Source organism: Crocuta crocuta, unplaced genomic scaffold (genome assembly GCF_008692635.1).
Source record: "Crocuta crocuta isolate KB4526 unplaced genomic scaffold, BGI_CrCroc_1.0 scaffold25, whole genome shotgun sequence".
Lineage (NCBI taxonomy): Eukaryota > Metazoa > Chordata > Mammalia > Carnivora > Hyaenidae > Crocuta > Crocuta crocuta.
The window spans coordinates 4241354-4255669 of NW_027532015.1; the positions used below are offsets into that span (position 1 = coordinate 4241354).

Genomic DNA, 14316 nt, shown 5'->3' on the forward strand with positions numbered 1-14316 from the left:
ATGTGGAAACTTTAACTGCAATAAATTAGAAGCTCATTTATGTCTTCATATACCAGCTGCATGCATTTATTCCTAAAATAAAAAGCTTAGTATGAAGAGTGAGCTGGGTTTCTTCACTACCAACTAAAACCCCTCCCGGTGATATGCTAAGATGTCTGGAACAGACTCTTCCTAAGGAGTGGGGGACAGACAAAGCATATAGTAATAAATCTGGCTTGAACGAGTCTTCAACTTTTTCTGTATTATGAAGGAATTCTTTTTTTTTTTTTAATTTTTTTTTAATGTTTTATTTATTTCTAGGAGAGAGAGAGAGACAGCGTGAGCAGGGGAGGGTCAGAGAGAGAGGGAGTCACAGAATGAAACAGGCTCCAGGCTCTGAGCTGGCAGTCAGCACAGAGCCCGACGCGGGGCTCGAACCCACGAACCGCGAGATCATGACCTAAGCGAAAGTTGGACGCTTAACCGACTAAGCCACCCAGGCACCCCTGTATTATGAAGGAACTCTTAAAACAGCATCCCTTCAACAAAGAAAACAAACTGCAGAGAGAACAGTAGAAGTAAACCAATCTTTGGCTTTGGTGGTCCGCAGAAATGGAACCGAAGAGAGGTTTCTTAAGGTCTTCGTACCTCCTATACATGTACCTATAAGAACACTTTAGATAGATGCTTGTGGATGAGGAGCACCGGTCGATGGGATGGCCATGCAGTTGAACACATGTTTTGGGTGGTGTGGGGGTTGGATTTTAAAAATGGACAAAATTCCAAAATGTCATGCATACCTATTCCCCCAAACAAAAAGTTCAATGACCAAATAACAAGAAGACAAGTGATCATTTCCAGTGAAATACAGCATTATCATTTCCATGAGGTTTCATCAAGCAAATATGGCATTTTTGAAAGATAAAAGGACCAAGTTTGAAGAGTAAAGGAAACTGTGCACTTCTGGATATAGTGGAGGAAACAGACAAGAAGGATGGGGGGGGGGAATCAGTTTAAGGAAACCAAGCAAAGAAATTATCTTAATCCTGAAAAACCAAACCAAAACCAACCAAAAATCCCCAAAAGACTCTGTTGTTAAAATGCTTATTTGCCCTTACAGTTCTCTCAGCAGAAAGTGCAATTTTATTTTCCTGACTGTACACTTAAACTTAACAAGAAAAGGTACATGCAAATTTCTAATTTAGCCTTGAACATAGATTTTAGCAAGTATTAGAACTGTCCAATACTACCTCAGACTCAGACCTTAAAAATATGCAGCCTGGGGTGACATCTGGGATAGGGGGCGCCACCATTATAGGGGGTAAAAACTTGGTGCTTGAAAAGAAGCTCACCCCATGTCCATACTCAATGTCATGAAGAATTAATCACTGGCACACAATTTAATTAGCACAGATCTTAGAAATATAACGTCTAGAGAGAAAGTCTTGAAGAAGTTACATTATTAACCTGGTAATTAATATGGGAGACTCATGAGCAACTGAAGGTACTCAAGGTGGAAAAATTCTCAGTATGACATGATTTAAGCTCATTGGGAGACCAATTAACAGAGCTGAGGTGGATGTGTTTTATCAAGGTCACGTGCAAAGGTACAGAGGCAGATGAACTGGGCAGAACACTTCTGAAGTGAATAAATTATACCAAGATCGGTTCCACCACAGCATCCTACGGAAGACCTATAGGTCAGAAGTGAATGAGTAAGAAAGAGGATTCCATTGTTGTATAACAGACAGAAACCTAACCACAAACTATGGCGATGATGGAGAAAGAACCAGGTGGGAAGTTGTCACTAATAGTATTAATGCATTACAAGATGCGTACGAATGACAAAAGATGGAAAATAAGCTCTACCACGAGAGTTGACCCATGTGGGAACATCGGAAGACTAGGATGGATGAACCTAGCGATCCTTTTGGAACTGAGGTCATTTTAGGGATGGCATGGACCAGTCTCCATATCTACCAAAAGCAGAACTTGAATGAATGAATGAATGAATGTAAGTTACAGTAATCGTCTGGGGAAGAACATCGCATGCATGAGTGGGAAGGAGCCCGGGAAAGCCCCCATGGGAGGCTGCAGTACGCTCCATTCCTTCAGACCCTTAAAGGGGGCTCAGCCAGCAGTCGCAAGGGGACAGAGGACAGGAAGCCCACAGCTCTTCCTTGCTCTGTGCCGTTTTATATGGGTTTCCATGCAAGCCAAAAGTTGGGAGGGAATTTCAGAGGGAAAATGCCTAGATTCTCGAGGTTAATACAAGTCATGCCCTAAAAAGTCAATCTTACTAGGTTTCTGATAATTCAGTAATAAAACTGAAAAACATTTTTGAAAATAAGTACTAAATTCCTTGCTATGTATAGAAGAATTTATGGGGTAGGGGAAGACATGTCTGAATGTCTTCTGTTTAAGATAGAACATCAAATAGACTTAGCTAAAGCAAAAGAGCTCTAATATTTTTCCCCCTTTACATTTAAGAACTTTCTGGTTGGCACTGCTAATAAAAGAAATGTACTTTATGAATGTTTTCAAATCACCAAATCAGTGATTCTGGTGATGGTAGTCTTTCATTGAGCCAGTTTCTATTGTTTTAATTAAATGAAAGAATAAGCAACTCTTTTAAGGGCAAAATGTCCTTCTGTTCTGAATCAGATTCTTTGAGGTCAAGTGACGTGATAACTGGGAACCAACACAGCCTAGAAGGAGGCCAAACCCCACCCCTGGACTCTGAAAGCCCTTCTCTGGATCGTCTTCAGTGTTCAGTTTTAATTAAAAACCAAACAGCTTCCACGTGCAAGAGGGTGAATGGGAAAGAAGAAGCCATTACTAAGCGAAAGCAGGTTTAGACATTTGAGGTGATGGCGGAATGGACCCTGAAGTCGTGAAAATATGAGAAGAGAGGGGAAGATGCCAGGTTCCACGGAAGAGAGGCCATAATGCTTGACTGCACATCACAGAAATGACAAGGCCGTCCTGGGGACCATCTTTGTGACTCACGGACTTCTGGTGGATTCTCAAGAGAACCCTTTTAGTACAGCGGTCGACCGTGGCGGCCCACTTCCTCTTGGTCTCCTCATCCTCCTCCAGCAAGCACCGCCTGAGGTCCTGTCTCTCAGCCTTGCTCAGAGTCCTGTCCGAGGCAGGACGCACTAGCTGGGTCAGGTTCAGGTGGCTGTACAGGCTCCGCTCCACCACGTAGGTGATATTGAACTCGCTGACCGAGGGGCGCCCGCGTACCCTCCTGCTGGGGATGCTGCAGCTCCCTCCCCCTTTGGGTTTCTGCCGGAGCAGGTCACAGGTCACACTGTTGACTCCTTTTCTGGAGGGACGCTGGCAGAGAAAAGCTCTGGAACATGAATAGTTAGTATCCATTTTCTTCAAGCGGATTTGCTTCCGGACACTCTGAACCTCCTCCAGGGACACTAGAAGGTGGTGCCTACGCCGGTGGTGGTCATAGAAGCAAACACCATCCGTACTTACCCCATGGCTCAGGGACCCGAGACTCTTCTTCATCTCCCCCTCAGTTAGCGAGCGGGAGACCTTCTGGGCCTTGTCTTCTTCTGGGTAGGAGAAGAACGTCCCCATCTTCTTGGGGGGCTTAATCAGGCCCCGACTCTCTCCTTTGCTGAAGGTTTTGACCAACTTTCGGCCAGCTCCCCAGGTATCCAGGCTGCTGGATGATGGAGAGGTGGTGAGAGAGTCTGAGTCATCTTCTGGAGGTTTCTCAGGAGAGCCATCAAAGAAAAATGGCTTCTTGTGTACTCCAGAATAAAGGGCGGACCTCTCGTCCAGAACTGGGGAATTCTCAAACACGTGCTCCTCTCCGCCTGGAGGGAAATCAACACAGAGGTGTTCATGGTCTCTTGTGAACATGCTTCTCCATTCTCTCACAGGTCTTTCTTTCCTCACAACTCCCGCCCTACAAAAAATGAGCTCATCCTCACAGAAACCACAGTGATCCCCTCCCCATATCACTTACCCTCTTTATAAGCCCAGTTCCCACTTAAATGATGCATCCACACAATAACAAACTGTGCAAATGTAGGGCTTCACACAAGCTTAATGTTAAAAGGTGTCGGGTGTATTTTCTTCTTGTTCTTTACAATATCTCTGTAGAACAAATGCCTGAAGAAATCTACTAAAAATGCCACGTGGAAAACCTAATGCAGTCATTATCATGATATTCCGTAGCCCTTAGCATGTAAAGATAATTAACCCCGCCCCCAAAATATGGTTACCCTCCCTGGGCAGCAGGACTGATCCTCAGAAGCTAGGAATGGAGATCTTCCCCCTTCTGAACGACCTCCTGTTGAGTCTGGTTGGTTTTTCATAGTGGCAATGTGATGAATGCCACGTGGCTGACAGTGGTTTTTTATTTTTTTTTTTTATTGATACATGTGCCATTTAAGTAATTAAATCACGAAGGCAGTCTGGGTGCAGAGACACCATACAGGGCAATAGCGTGCAAACGCAACTCACAAATGGTCTCCAGTTGACAAGCCAAACACGGAAAAGTTAGGGAACTGGGGGATTCCAGCCAGACATTGCCATCAACTGGCCCTGCTGGGAGGCAGCAAGGGCATTTAAGGGCCCGGACACGCAGGCAGCCTCACGGAGTGTTCCACTCTGTTCCAAGGATTCCAGCTCTTGAAGCCTTCCCTGGAGCAAGGTATTGAGCCAAGCCCTCCGGAGCCCAGTGGAAAGGTTTGGACTCACTGGCAGGAAAACGGAGTTCTTTTCTGCGTGTGTTATGTGAACAGATGTGAAAAAGAAGTAGGTCAAACTGTGGGTGTAGTGATCCTAACTGGCTGTGTCCCTTTAATTATAAGGAAACTTTTGAGCGCTGCAGCTTTCCACCAGCTGAACTGTGAAGAGGAAAAAATACAAAGTTCCTTGGAACGGAGGGATGGCCCTAAATATATCAGCCGGGATGAGGGCGCCGGTGCGTGCTTAAATGTCAGAGCGAACTGCTCACTTGAGAGAGAGGAAGGATGAAAAGATTGAGAGCAGCCCTTTAAAATTCTAAAGGTTTCTTACTTTTCCAGCTGATGGGAGTTATTACAAATATAAAGAAAAACAGAATTGCTGTTATTAAATACAAATCACGATTGATTTTTACATCAAGGAGATAGTGATGGGGAGGGAGATTTGAAACTATGTCCAGCCCAAAGTTTTCCATGATCTGCAGCACAAATGTATTCCCTGAAGGACTATTCTCAGATCTTTCATGAGTTTTTTTTTTTTTCTTAATTCATTTATTTTGAGAGAGAGCACAAGCAGGAGAGAGGCGGGGNTCCACACCATCAGCAGAGAGCCGTCATGACACAGGGCTTGAACTCACAAACTGTTGAGATCGTGACCTGACCCGAAATCAAGAGCTGGATGCTTCACCGACCGAGCCACCCAGGCGCCCCCTTTCATGAGTATATAAAAGCAAAGTATAGTCAAGTGCTGACAGGACTTTGCCAGACCAGAGGCAGTGTGCAAATATTGTGAAAGTTTCCTGCTCTTTCCTCAGGAGCCCTGACTAATAAGGTATGGAGACCAAGCGTCCTTCTGTTGTTAGAAGTAACAATGGCCTCTTCTAGATGCGATCCACCCTCCTCTCTCAGAAAGAAGTGACAGGGCCAAGATGAGAGGCACAGCCTGGTGGCGGAGGCACACCAGCACTGCCCTGCTCTACAGAAGGGTCCTGATCACAGATCACAGCTTTGCATTTAGCCCAGGTGCCCACCGAGGTGCACAAGGCCCTGATCTACCCGCCGTCCGAGGGGTACTCGGGGAATTCAGGTGCGTCTACTGGATATTAACGACCTGTCACCCAACAGTGGTCTGGAAATTTTCTGGACCCTGTATTTAGGGTTGTCATCAGAGACTCTGATACTTGCATGGCACATCTGAGTCCAGAACCAGCCGGTACACACATGTCCATGACTTCTATAGCTCGACCCTATATAGCTGACCCAAGGCCTGAATCCCAGCCTTGACTTGATTCCTGGGGTTTAGAGCCCTGCTTCTCTCATTCTGGGACCTCCAAATACAGCTCTTTAATGGGGAGAATGACAGTTAACATGCACTGACCTCATCATCATTTGGGGTGACCTTTACCTATCCCAGCCAGCTGAGATCAGAATATGGAAGGAAAGGTGATTTTAACAGGCATAGGATTTGGGGTGACTTAATGCCAAGAACACAGATTTACGCCCTGATTCCAGCTCTCTGCCACTCACCATCCCCATGACCTTGGGCAATTATTTCATCTCTCAGAGTCTATTTCCTCACCTATAATAATGTCTACCTATCTGAGTACTATCTGCTGTAAGGCTCTTAGGAGGATGAAATGTGGGGCGGCTGGGTAGCTCAGTCAGTCAAGTGTCTGACTCTTGATCTTGGCTTAGGTCATGATCTTATGAGACTGAGCCCCTCATTGGGCTCTGTGCTGACAATGTGGAGCCTGCTTGGGATTCTTGCTCTCCCTCTCTCTCTCTGTCCCTCCCCTGCTCTCTCTCTCACTCTCTCTCCTTCTCAAATAAACTTTTTTTTTTTCCAAATGAACTTTTTTTTAAGGATAAAATTAAATGACATATGTGACGGTACGTTATAAGGTTAAAAAGCACCGTACAAAAGCTAATGATTCATTCATTACTGGGTTACAGATAAGCTGGAGCATTGATGGAAGGCAGGTGGGTATCAGCTCTAGGGGAAAAAACACAGAAATGGGCAGATGGAGGGCACTGACCTGGCGCACGATGTAATACTGTCTAGGGTTATCCATGCCCTGGATGAGGACCTGAAACTCAGTCTCAAGGGTGAGACCAGGTGAGAGACTGACCGCTCCTGGCTCTCCCGGGACTCTGCCTGGGGTGGGCGGGGGGAAGGGGTGGGCAAAGAGTGAACCCACGCTGCCCGGAGTTAATTCTGGGCCTTCTGCCAGCGGGCTCAGTGACCTTGGGTGAAATATTTAACCTCTTGGTGTATCAGTGCCCTCATTTGTGAAACGAGGGTGGTATCAATGCCTGCCTCTGGTGGCTACTCGGAGGAGGACATACAAAAAGGAACATAAAATCTAAAGCGTTGAGGAAAGCGGCTGGCACACACAATGCTCTCGGTAAAGGTTACTCATCATTCAGACAACTTAGCTTTGGCACAGACTCGTGGGAAGTCAAAAGGCTCAACTCTTTGAAGGCCCAGAGGCAGCGAAGGGAGGGGTTATTGGGAATGTGAATCTTTCCTGCTTTGCAGAGGCAAGGGCCAGTACCAGCTCTTCTGCCAGTGAGGACCCTCAGAGAGTTCTGTTGCACGGGGGCTGGAAGGGGCTCCAGTCTAGTCTGGTCTCGTGGGCAGCCCTGAGCTGGCAGTACCCACAAGCCCAGTCAATGGCACCTCTGCTCCCCCCCTCATCAGATACCAGAGGTTAACTGGGACTCAGGCTCATTTAATCCATGTTCTATCTGTGGAATGCAATCCAGACTCACATGAATTCTAGTTCAGGGCAAGAAGTCCATACAATTACTACTTTTTACCCTAAAGTCACCTATCTACGTATATTCTTCCCCCTTTCCAACTAGGTCTCTCAGAGATACTTGAACTGATTTATTCTGCCATTAATATGCAAATCTGTATTGTTAACAAATGTTAGTCCAGTAGAAAGGGCAGCCCCAATGCATATGACAATTATGTATGAATATGCAATCAGCTGGTAGGCCTAGTACCAGGTACTTGACTCATTTTATCTCATTTAAGGACAAGACCCACCAGTCTATTCGCTACATTTGCGATTTGAATTTGCCAAGCATGCAAGGTTTGTTTTAAAATGTAGTGCCCGGGGGGTGCCTAGGAGGCTCAGTCAGTTAAGCGTTCAGCTCAGATCACGATCTCACGGTTTGGGGCTCGTTTGTGACATTGAGCCCCGTGTCAGGCTCTTCACTGACAGCACAGAACCTACTTGGGATTGATTCTCTTTCCCTCTCTCTCTTTCTCTCTCTCTCTTCCCATCCCTCCCCCACTTACGCACACACTCTCTCTCTCTCAAAATAAACAAACATTTAAAAATAAAATAAAATGTGGTGCTCAGGGTTGAATGATAGCAATTCCATATGGTTCTACTTATTATTCATTACCAACTGACAGTATGTGTGTGCTTTCATTAAGAGCTGTGAGTGAGAGGATATCAGGCTACATTCTGTACCGTGAAAACCAGCACCAGTGAGCAAGTGTTAAAACATCCAAATATAAAATCAGCATTGCACCCAAAGGCAAACAGAATTACCCAAATGGAACCTGGAATTCAACACAACTCTATGAAATTGCCCATAAGCACATTTCTCTCCACACCCCCCATCCCCTTCCTCCTTTCTCTTCCTCTCTGGCCTCCACGTTCCCATAATAATCCCTTCACCTTCAAATATTTCTCCAGGGGATTTAAACTGATAAATAATTACAGCAAAGAGAAATTTAAAAACAGCAGTAAAAACAACAGGAAACCCTCATTCTATGTAAATAAGGAGAAATCCAGCCCTCCCCACAGCTTGATCTTATCAACGTATGACCAAAAGCCTTCTCAATGATCATTTTCAAATCTACGCATTAAAATTCTGAAATTCCTCAAAATGTAGATGTGACATTTTAACAAGTATTGTGCTTTTTAAAAAATAAGACCTATTCTTTCCAGTATTTTTTCCAGTTCACTTATCGCTTTCCCAAATGGGAAAACCTTATTCTTTTCTTTTATCCTTTTGGGAGAATTTTACAAGATGCTGCAAATGCACACTGCGACGATCGGAGAGATGGATATGGTTAAGATTTAAATTGTCATAATCACACTTCAAAGGTTAACTATTCACTACAATAAATCCAAGCTCATGCCCCTTCTAACATTATTGCTTCATCTGACAAGCAGCTTAGCCAGCAAGATAGCTCTTAAGATCCACTTAGAATGGAAGGTCCTTAGAGCCCAATCTGAATGGAATCTTGAGACTGTTTACAGGAAGAACAAATCCTCCCTCAGAGATCTGAAACGCAGTTATAAGTGCCTTGATTGTTAGATCTTTGAGATGAATATATATCAAGTCTGGACTAAATTCCATGGGCAGGAGCAACCAATCTTTGGTCATAGAATCCAGGAAGAAATTATAAAATAAAGTTTACATAAGGGGTGCCTGGCTCAGTGGGTTGAGCGTCTGACTTCAGCTCAGGTCACGATCTCACGAATTCATGAGTTCAAGCCCCGCATCGGTCTCTGTGCTGACAGCTCAGTGCCTAGAACCTGCTTGGGGTTCTGTGTCTCCCTCCCTCTCTGCCTCTCCCCTGGTCACGCTCTGTTTCTCTCTCAAAATAAATGAACATTAAAACATTTTTTAAAAATAATAGTTTATATAAATGATGTAAGCTCAAAATTAAAGCCATGCCACACCTTAAGAAGACTTCATTGTCACATTGTAGCCATTTCCCAGTGCTGTAACACTGAAATCCCTAAGCTCAGAAATGCTGGACGCCAGGACCCATACCCTGCTGAGCAAATGCCTGGCTGACATGCACACCCACCCACGTGCTCTCTGCCAGCCTCAGCCGGATGCATCCATTTTCCACTTGAAATCATACCCCCTTTTTTACTGAAAAGCTGATCCCAGCTGATCTTCTTTGAAATAAGCAGGGCGGGGCATGCTTCTTTTTCCTTGCAATTTTTTTTTTTTTTTACCTTCGGTGCTGGGCTTTTTCATTTCTTCCACCCTGATTAGTTTCTTTCTCACTCTGCGAGTGGAGTTGACCAGCTTGTGCAATCTCTTAAACTTCACCGACTCCTCCGTCTCATCATCCGATTGTTCTCTTGACTGGCAAAGAAACAAAGGAAAAATCAATCAGGGAATTGCCCCAGGGCTCTGCTCTTGCCGCTGGGGGCCCCGCCCAGTCTCACTGCCAGTCTGAACTTGGGCAGGGGTGCAGCTGAACCTGGGGGCGCCAACCAATTGGCCCGACAGGTTCGCTAGGCTCCACACACCATCCGGAGGCCTAATCCACTGGCACATCATCGGGCCCCTGCCCAGCGTGTGGTGCTCTGTCGCGCTTCCTGGTTCCTTCCCAGTCCTCCCTAAGGAGGACTCCGACAGGGCCCTGTCCACAAGGCTGGGCCTGTAATTCCAGTCCCGCGGCTGTGGTTTGGGCCCGGCTCTCCTGTGTCTGGCCCATCAGGCCCGCTTAGCGTGGTCATCGGCTACTCCTCCAAACCAAAATTCTGTTGACTTGTTCCAGCCCTCCCCCCAAAATCAAAAACAGCAGGGCAGGAAAGGGAAGAGAAGCAAAAAGCCGCCCTCTCTTGCATTTGTTGGGACCGTCCGTGTGCCGAGGCTCGGCCATGCCTTCCGCCTCTCGCAGCAACTTCGGAGAGCTCACAGGCGCGCGTGAGGCCAGGCCCTGCCATTCCTCCTCGAGGGACAAGGGAACAAGCTGACCTTTTCCGCCGGACGCTACGGTGCATATTCCCCAGCATCCCGTTTCAGTGTGCAGCGACAACAGTGTGCGCAGCCCAGCTGTTTTCCCTCAAGTCTCAAACATTACAGAGAGAGAAAAAAATTCCCTCCGCAGCAGTGGCCCCAGCGAAAAACAATCCTTTCCTTGTGAACAAAATGAGGTTTTCGTTTCCAAGTCAGCTCCGACAGTCAATATGCAGCTTCCTCTGCTTTATCTGTTCAAAATGTGAAAAAGCAAAGGAAATCTGCAGCTAACAGGCGTGCTGCTCGGGCCGGGTGCTCAGGCGTTCGGGGAGCAGAGGCGAGCAGCCCTGGCGGACCCTGCCCGACCCGGCCCCAAACTTCCCTCCGTTTCCTCAAACCCTGTTCGCGCACACAACACAAAACCAAACCAAACCCACATCTCTGAACAACTGGTCTACCATGAGGACATTCCCACCCCTCCGGGAAGTGATCCCCATCAGCCCTTCCTCCATTCAAATGGGGAAGCAAATGGGGACGCAAGAGTTAGCAGAGCGCCGTTCAAGGGCGGAAAAAGGTAGAGACTCGGTAAATTACTGAGGCAGAAAATTGGTGCAGCATGTTCTAAGTCCACAAATATTTCTGTAGCACTGTGGCACTACATAAGGGATAAATACAACCCAGTTCCTGGCCTCTGTCCTCACCCTGGGGCTCCCAGCATAAGGCCATTGTACTTTCCCTCTGCACGACTATAAGCAAACCATTCACCCACTGAAGAATAATTATTATAACCCATAAGTGGCAAGTCATCAGGACAGGGGTGTTTCTCAGGCTTCCCTTCTGTGAACCGTATCCAATTTCTCTAAAATTCCTAGATAAAGTGTTGCCTATCCATTTGAGAATTAAAGTGAACTCACTGCTTACTTGATAATTAAGAATAGGAATTGGACCCCCAGGTAATGGGGTGAAGGAAGATACACGTTCATTGCATGCTGGCCACTAGGCCTAATGTGTCTGGTCTAAAACTTAAAATGTAAAAAGTGAAAATGAACTAGTAAGTACAGCTTCTGCTACAGAATGGTATCGTCTGGTATGGATTTCATTTATACTTGGCTGAACTGTTGATGCGTGATAAAACGGTCAAAGTGGCCAACCAGGGGAATGGGAAACCTGGTTAACCCTCATGCTGGGCCATCAGGACCTGAACAAAACGATCGTGCATGGGATTACATACACACACTGAAAATATTCTGCCTTCTCAATGTATCTCAAAAGCTAAGCAATGAAGAAACAACGTTAGATTATAGTGGGACAAATCTGGAACATGTCTGTCACTCTCATATTATAAAGTTCCGAAGTCAATGGGGTGCCCAGGTGCCTTAATCGGTTAAGGGTCTGACTCCTGATTTCAACTTGGGTCGTGAACTCACGGTTCCTGGGATCAAGCCCTGTACTGGGCTCTGCACTGACAGTAAGAGCCCTCTCTCTCTCTGGCTGCTCCTCCCCTGCTCATACATGCTCTCTCTCTCAAAATAAATAGAAAATAAAACTTAAAAACAATTCTGAAGTCGCGTGAAAATGACACAAAGATACAAGACGCTATGTTACAGAATGAAAATTAGTTTTGTACGTACACCTTGTACCTAGCTTGGCGGTTACTGGTGGTGGGGAGGGGGAGGGGTGTGCCTGCACATTCCACAAAGACAAATATGTAGGAAATATGCTGTCAGAGGGAATTTTTGAGGGAGAAATCGAAATAGTTAAATCAGGGCAACAGAATTAGAGGCAAAAACCCCCTCCCCCAGTCCTACTTTCCTCCGCCCTGATTCACCGGGGTGAAAAATAACGTATTCCAGGTACTTGTGTTTAATTGCTTTCACATGTTCCATCTAGTTTTGAGAAACAGGAGCTCTTTAGAACCATGAACTAACGTTTTTATTTTTCTAAAAAAAAAATACGAATATTTTGGAGGTGTTTGCCACTGACAAATCACAAATCACAGCAACCAGTAACTTTTCATTATCGTGCTTTACACTAAACCAGACAGATGCAGCACAGTTTACATAAAGAAAAATATCATATGTTTCTATCTTTACACCTTACTGTTTTTTTTTTTTTTTAAATAGAAAATCCCCCCTTGAGTCAGCCTAGAAGTCACTGGAGTTGAACCCAGTTCAACAGTGGAGTGTATCCCAAGGATGCGTTTTATTGATGGAGAGGTGTTGACTTCTCACTTCCTCCGGAGTCCAGAGGAAAAGGAGTTTGTGAAATATTTGCTTCTAAAAAATCCTCTCCAGCTGTTTTAACATAGACCGTGTATAAGGCATGCATTTCATTTAAACTGGGAAATAAAGCTTCAATTTCTCATTTAATGTTTCTCCTTTTAAATAAGCATCTACGCCACTTTCCAAATGCTGAAAATAACTTGTTGTGTCTTTTATTCAGAAATTACACCCCCAGAGATGAGGGTGTGAGAATTAAAAAAAAAAAAAAAACAAGACTGTTTAAGTGTATGTGTAAACACACACGTGTGCACACATTTAAAAGAAATCTGTGCACCCAGAGGAACTCTCGTAGAAGAAGGAAATTTGCAGTACATATATAAAAGGAATAGTCGACTCCGAGAAACAGACTCCTAGAATTAAACAGGGCTACTAGAGAACAGGTTTTAAATAAACTCAAGTGAAATACAGCAGTATATGTTTATGCACCTTGGAACACGAGGTGGTATCTCCTCTTCTCCCTGCGCGGCCTCAGGTCACAGTACTAAAAGGAAACTTTAATCTGCTCATCTTCGAAGTGAGAAAGTGAAAACACAATCATCTGTAGAAAACTCCTCACCTCCCAACTTGAGTAGAAAAAGGCAATTAATTTATTCCACTGAAGGAGGTTGGAAAAGTGGATTTACATTATTGTAGATAGAAACATTTGATTTCTAAGCCTAGTCTCCATTGCAGATTTTTCCACCAGAAAGCCCATATGGCTCAACTTTTAATTACTTTGGCTAATGCTATATGTAGTAATTCTGTGGTGAATGCTTAAGTGTTTCATTTCTGGTTTCCATGGCAACATTACATCAGATTACAGACAGCTGGCTCCACAGTTTTAAACCATAACAAATTGACCAAGCCAAGGCACAAAACTATAGCTGCTTTAAAGAGATAGTACACCATTCGCCTGCCAGGGTGCTGAATGAGGAACCTATGGGGCCCACTTGGCAGGCTAGGGAGGGTGGAGCCTCCTTCCTTCTCAGCTTCTTTTGGAACATGTGCGTCCTTGACACATCTGCAATGTTCTAATAGGAAAGACACGGAGCCAGCGTGGAGGACTTTTCATAACACGGCTACATTAAGGATGATCAGAAAAAGGGAACACAATTAATAGCATCTGTGGACAGAAAAGTTTGTGTGCCGGAGCAAACGAAAAAGCAGCATCTCCGCGCTCTCAAGCCTGTCCCTGCAGGTGGGTAACAGATACTTTGTCCCTGTAACAAACAGTTCTTGCAACTAAGGTGCGCTATCACAAATGCTTTCCAAAAGCCACATGGCACAGTGTTGCTGGCGCAGGAGCCTTGTGCCATAAGAAAAGTTAAACTGAACTTGCAAGGAGCACACAAAGCCCTTCTGGGGGCTGCTGGAGCCAGTGGTGAGCAGGGGATTACCACTGTGCCTTTTGCAGTAACACGCTCAGCTTGCTTCCCCAGCGCCGAACACCCAGCACACTGTCCCAATTAGCAGCCAGACTAAGTCAGTTTATCTCCCCTGGAGCCACACACACAACACTGTAAGATATTTAAGCATTTCTGAAATCTTCTGAAATCGGAAATGTACTTTGCTTGTGAAATTCACACGACAGTTTCTGGTCGAGTGGGTGCGGAATGAAACATACATGCTTCAAC

The 14316-nt window shown here is 45.3% G+C and overlaps 1 protein-coding gene across 3 annotated transcripts in view; it reads right to left on the reverse strand.

The window, feature by feature from the left end:
• SASH1 (SAM and SH3 domain containing 1) overlaps positions 1-14316 on the reverse strand; it is a 156508-nt gene that overhangs the window by 36573 nt on the left and 105619 nt on the right. For all 3 annotated transcript variants that reach the window (XM_077776181.1, XM_077776182.1, XM_077776183.1), the window contains 2 exons: positions 9689-9821; positions 3472-3818 (listed from right to left, as the gene is read on the reverse strand). In XM_077776181.1, coding sequence (XP_077632307.1) covers positions 3472-3818; positions 9689-9821 — 480 coding nt within the window. The remainder of the gene's footprint in view (positions 1-3471; positions 3819-9688; positions 9822-14316) is intronic.